Below are 6,031 nucleotides of genomic sequence, written 5' to 3'. Positions count from 1 at the left end.
CTTTAAAACTCGCCCAGCAGCAGCACTTGTTCTTTTTAAGTTACAGTGGACTTGCCACATCACAGAGCTCTAATTGTAAAATGGAAAAGGCTGCCTGGCAGTTTGGTTTGCCAAATAGTGAGATTCAGCTTTGCATGGTTTGCTTGCTTCTGATTGCAGAGGTCAGAGGTTCTGGCTGGGTTAGTCTTTTTTGAAAGTTAGTATTAGTTTAAGGCAGATTGTTGTGCTTTGGTACATAATTAAAGCTTTTTGAGGGGTATTTTTGTTGTTTTTTTCTTTTTGAAGATGGCCAAGGGTTAAAGAGGTGGCAAAGTAAAAGAAAAACTACCCAACTGTTTGTAATTTATCCTGTTTACATGCTCTTTTAAATCCTAAGAAAGCAGCAGACTGAACTTGGTAACTTTTTAAAAACTTGCAGTTAATAAATTCCATCCAGAGATCACACTAGCAAAAATGTACATAAACACAAGTTGTTTGTGAGGCTTGTTTATTTTGAAAGAAATAATAATTCACCCTAGATAATTTCTGCTGGTTTTTCATAATTTGTTTCTACAAAAAAAGACAACAAAAAAAATCTCCACCGTACACTGATCTTGGTAATACCCAAACAAGGAACAGTAAATCATTCAAATCTGTTTGGGCAAGTTGTGTACTCTAGGGATGGCTGTCCATAAAAAATGTGCTGGTTTTCCAGGCTCTCTCATTTTTCTAGGTTCTTTGTGGTACATGGGAAGACGCTCTAAGGGGGCTGACCCATCGTTGGCTGCAGGATGTATGGGAGGAGTTGTGTAGGTGAACAGTGGGCTCTGTGGCCTGAATGAAATCATGCCACTGTACAGGATATGCTGGAACCCCAGTGTGATCTGGAGTCCAAGGCAGCCAAGCAGTGTGGCACAATGGCTACTACACCAATGGGCTCCCCTCTGTCCCTTTGGCAGCAGAGCCAGGCCACAGTTTGCTTTCACATGGAGGTGAACAATACACCTCAAATTGACTGGCCCGAGGTGGAAGCCCAAAGTTTTCAAAGTTTTTCTGCTTTTATTCCTTCTTTCCTCTTCCCCTGTCACACTGGGCAAGAAGCAGAGCTGTGTGGTGCTCAGCTGCCCACCGGGGCTAACCCCCAACATGTGTGTGTGCAGCCATGGGGAACCAGACTGCTCTGCTTCCAAAAAGAACAGCCCCAGTTATCTTTCCTGCTGGGCAGATTCAGACAGCTCAGTGAACACACAGGAGTTTTCACAGGAAAATGCTGTAGTTAAACTTCAGAAGCAAACTGTGGTTTTGTGTTTGTTTTGAGCAGATGGCTCCCTGGCTATTCCTCACCAATATCTTATACAGTTCTCTAGTTTAAAAAATTGCATAACTGTAACTATCATTTTTTGTATCATGAGAGGAAAAAAAACCCAAAATAATTTTAACTGGTGAAGAAGTGGACTCCATTTAAAATGCTAAACTTTCTGCAAGTTCCTGGAAATAAAGGACTATACAGGTTTGACTTCTCTAGAACTACTTATCAAAGCAACATGAAGTTCTGAAATTAGTATTTGCAAGGTTTTGAACAAAATTCTAACAATGCCCAGCTCCCACCAAGGTATCCTGTTAAGATTACATTCAGGACAAATGCATTTTGCATTTTGATTTATGATCATAATTGTTTTCAGTTACCTAAGAAAAACTGCATGAAAGGATATGGCATAAAAAAGGATCAGAATTTTAGTTCTTGTGAATAAATCCAACTAGAACTTAAGCTTGAGCAACTCTTAACGGAACTGGGATAAGCAGAGTTGTTACAGGCACACATGCACAAAACTTGCTGCCAAATCTAAGGCAAGAAACAGTTCTCAGATTTTTTTCTTTGTTGGCCTGAAATGTAAGTCAGTAATTTTGCTATGTATTGGAAGGATACGCTTCTGATGTGGAATACATTACCAGTTCCATTTGAACAAAAGTAATTAAATTTAATTAATTCCAGTTGGCTTAGCTGAACAACTGAGACTTGGATTCATCAGTACTAAGTCTGTGATGATAAGCTGTGTTTATAATCCACTTAGCTTTGTAAAGTACAGTTGGGTACACTGTTAAGATTTTTAAGTTAGTAATTTTGGGAAGATCCCATGGTGAATAAATTACAACAGACTGATAAGAAAAGCTGCAAAGTGTGTTATGCCTTGAATTTTGTGACTTCTAAACAAAGTTTAACTTTTACATTTCCAGTACTTTACCTAACTGACCTTCAGTATGATTGTTTTCTAATGGAGAACTCTTGTCACAAAACATTAAAATTAAGTCTTGTTCAGTGGCAGCTGCAAAAGATGATTTGCCCTTTTGTGAAATTCTACACAATTTATACACAGCCTCACTGACCTTTCTGTAGCTTAACCAATATGTGACTTCTCTGACATTTAAAAATCAAGGTAGCAACAATAATACAGACTATCTAACCCATACCTCCTACTGAATGCTTTACCATGAAAAATGTTAAGCAAAAATTAAGTCAGGGAATTACAAATATTTATAAATATTACAGTAACTCTAGCGCAGTGCCCAAGTAAGGAATTTAGTCCTTTGCTCTTTGGCATCCACACTTTAAAATGTTTTACATTTGAAAAACAACTATCAGCTGCAGTCCAGAAAAGGAATTTTTTAATACACTAGTTCCTCTTCAAATGCACGGCACATCCTTTGAGTTGGAAGAGGAAGAGAAGTAGATTTGTGCATCACTGCAGATTGAGGAGGTTCAAGTAGGTGATTCATTTGAGAAAAAGGATGTTTGGAAAGAATTTCAGAAGTCCTGTGACATACAGAAACACCCAATTTCTCTAAATGTACAGCAGTTGTGTTGTTCAAAGCATTTATAAAGGAAAAAAAAATGAAACAGATTGGCTTACATTATTTGCTTTTCTTCCATTGGTAATGGATACATTAAATCCTTGCTGATTTGTTGGTATCCTAGAGGCTGGGTCAGGTAGGAAAACAGGACCTGCTCTCAAACCCACTATCTGATTATTTTCTGAGAATATATTCTTTGCATATTCCATAAGTGTGTGTAACCTTCTATCCATTTTCAAAGGGTAACAAAATAAAGAACAGGCCCATGGCATCTATGCAACTTTCAAAAAAAAGGGAATATAGAAAGAAAATCAATTTAAACTTTACGCATCATTAAGAAAAAAACAACCAACCAGCCCAAATGGATTCCTTATTATTTGTGAGGACACAAAGCAAAAGTCAGAAAAACAGATATTGTTTCTGATTTACTTTGAGAGATTTATTGCAATGTTTTCACAATTTCATATGAAGACTTTTTGTTAAGAATGTAGTTCTTCTTACCTGCTTCTCTACTTGTCACTCACGTAAATTAACAACTGGCTGGTTTCCTCCTGATTTTAAATTACAAGCATCCAGTTGTTTTAGCTTTGAGCCAATCCTGTCCTTCAGAATATTCCATCTCGCTGACATAAGTTAAAATTGTGTAATTTATTAAAATGTTAAGAAACACAATACCATGTAATGTGATACTAGAAAACTAACTCCAAGTATCACATTTTCATTAAAATGTGCACTGTTGCCAATACAAAGATTCTTGACCTGTTAAAAGACTTTTAAATAAAAAGCCAAGGTTAAAAAAAATATTGTGGCACTTTAGGAAATGAGGTGGGTTTTTTTATTGCATATTATAATACTCAAATCAATACAGGTTCATCCATAGCAGGGGCTATGCTTGCCATCACATCATGTTTGCAGGACAGATCACCTCAAACTTTCAAAACCCACTCGTGTTAAGGTGTCAGGCGCTTGGGATCCCGTGGGAACATGGAGGTCTGACGAACATTGTGCAGCCCCAGGTACAGCATGGTTACCCTTTCCAGCCCTACAATAAATTAAAAAACCACAAATATCAGCACAGTCTTTTTCTCTTCTTTAGAAGCTAAAGGTACTTTATCCCTACAGCCAGCCTCACGTGGCATTGTGAGCAAGGACTGAGATGAACACATTAGCTGACTGCAGAAAGGAGCAAGAACCAAAAATTCAGGATTTTACATAGAGCCTCCTGCCAGGACACAGACTTCTGTGGAACATGTATCAATAAGCTATGGTACTAGACACTCAGTCCTGCTCTGAATCACTCAGGACTTTCAAGAAAGATGGTGGAGAAAACTGAAACAGGAAGTGGGTAAACAGGAGAACTGTATCTTGAATACAAGACCAGAAGTATAGTCCAAAGCGGTCTTATCAGCTTCAGGGTCAGAGACATTTAGTGCCATAAGCAACAACAGTAAAAACTGACAGCTGGAGAATTTTATCCCAAACCATTCCCAGTACCAAAACATAGATTACCCATGTAAATGGTCACTGTGTTCTTCCTGAAATCTCAGAGGTTGTGTGTGTATCGTGGAAGACGGAAGGACTTCCTAATCCATGAGTGTCCATGTGCATCCCAGCCATGCTGAGATGAAGCCCAGATGCATATACTGGTTTTCGCACACTGCCCTTCTATGCCAAGGTTTCCATTTGAAGCAGCCAGAATCCTGTGTTCATTCTCACAGCATCTCCTGTTTGGCTGGTACTTGGCCTGACCTCTGGGATGTGCCAGGAAGAACACTTACTCTGCAGAAGAGGTGTGGCTTCTGCTTCCTTGATGTCTGTTCTAACTGGCCTAAATGACTGGATCATCTGCAGACGCTACATCTCTCCTCTGCTCACAAGTAACCCACGCTTACATCTTGCAGGTATTTCAAACCAGCTGTCTCAACAGCACATTGCAGATCTGATGCATTTACTGAAGGCATACTCAGGAAGTTGTTCTGAGAATGTGCCAAGAATGAACCAAATACACTTTTATACAAGTAAGGCAAATGAAGACTGACTCAAGTAAATCATTGTGTTTACTGATCATGACCTACAAAGCGTCCTTCTTCCGTATGTATGAACAGGTTTCATCCTGCTAATGAAAGCCATTTGCATAACTGTAAATTGTTATCATTAAGATGCCTAAAACCTACCTTTTTTCATTTTAATATGTAAAATACTCACACCCAAGACACAAAGCTGCAGTACCTTGGCAGAAACAATGTGCATCAGCCAAACTGATCATTGACATTCAGTCAAATCCCTGAATAAGGCAGAAGCAATCACTTATTTCTCCTCCCTGCAAAACACCTTCAAGTGCACTAAGAGACTGGTGGCTTCTGGCATTAGTAGGTTATGATAAATCCATACATAACACAGCACTTCCTTGCTTCCTTAAATTTTTCTCATGGGTGAAATATTAAAGTGATGTGTCTGGCTAATAAATCAGCATTTTTTCTTGGATCACCAACTTTTCAAACTTGTCAGACTATGCCATTAATATTTTGTCTATTTATTTTATTTTATGACAATGCTTACACTTTAGCTTCTCTCCTTAAATCCTCCAGGATAAGCAGCCCCACAAATTTACCTAACAAGGTTACTACTCTGATTATTGAATTGAACTTTGCATGAGATTGAGCAGTTTAAATTAAGCTCAGGCTAACACAGAACAAAATAAAATACAGGTACTTACCTATTCCACCACCTGCATGGGGAGGTGCACCAAAACGAAATGAATCAATATACGCCTTTATTTTCTCCAAATCTAGAGAGGAAACAGATATGTTTGTCACCTGCTTAATGAACCCCCAGCCAAACATACAAGTAACTAGAGGACTGCAAGCACAACAAAAAAATTACCTATTTAACTTACAAACTAACAGTAGAGTTTTAATTCATTAAATATAAATTACCCAGAACTATCTAGAAATTACAACTGTAACTTTTGTTTTGTAATTTTGTTAATAACTTAAGCAGGGAAGAAATTCTAGAACTGAGCCAGGCCCAACTGTTTATTGTAATTTATGGAAAATGGTGACTTCTTGAATAAACAGCAGTGAGAAAGCAAAGATTTATAAACTATCTTTCCATCTTGCTACAGTGGGAGCTACTCCTTTTTTGTCATTCACGAAAAGCATAACTTTAATCTATGTTTTACTCCCATGATCACCACCCTAAT

At 38.1% G+C, this 6,031-nt stretch overlaps 1 protein-coding gene across 2 annotated transcripts in view; it reads right to left on the bottom strand.

Annotated features, from left to right (window-relative positions):
• Nucleotides 1-3,554: 3,554 nt before the first annotated feature.
• The window catches only part of DARS (aspartyl-tRNA synthetase), a 42,389-nt gene continuing 39,912 nt past the window's right edge, over nucleotides 3,555-6,031 (bottom strand). For both annotated transcript variants that reach the window (XM_010000375.1, XM_010000374.1), the window contains exons 14-15: nucleotides 5,546-5,617; nucleotides 3,555-3,871 (exon numbers count right to left, since the gene is read on the bottom strand). In XM_010000375.1, the coding sequence (XP_009998677.1) occupies nucleotides 3,780-3,871; nucleotides 5,546-5,617 (164 nt within the window). In that variant the 3' untranslated portion in view covers nucleotides 3,555-3,779. The remainder of the gene's footprint in view (nucleotides 3,872-5,545; nucleotides 5,618-6,031) is intronic.

Source organism: Chaetura pelagica, unplaced genomic scaffold (assembly GCF_000747805.2).
Source record: "Chaetura pelagica isolate M959 unplaced genomic scaffold, ChaPel_1.0 scaffold386, whole genome shotgun sequence".
Taxonomy (NCBI): Eukaryota; Metazoa; Chordata; class Aves; order Apodiformes; family Apodidae; genus Chaetura; species Chaetura pelagica.
Note: the sequence above shows the minus strand (reverse complement) of the source record. Positions and strands in the feature narration are given on the sequence as shown.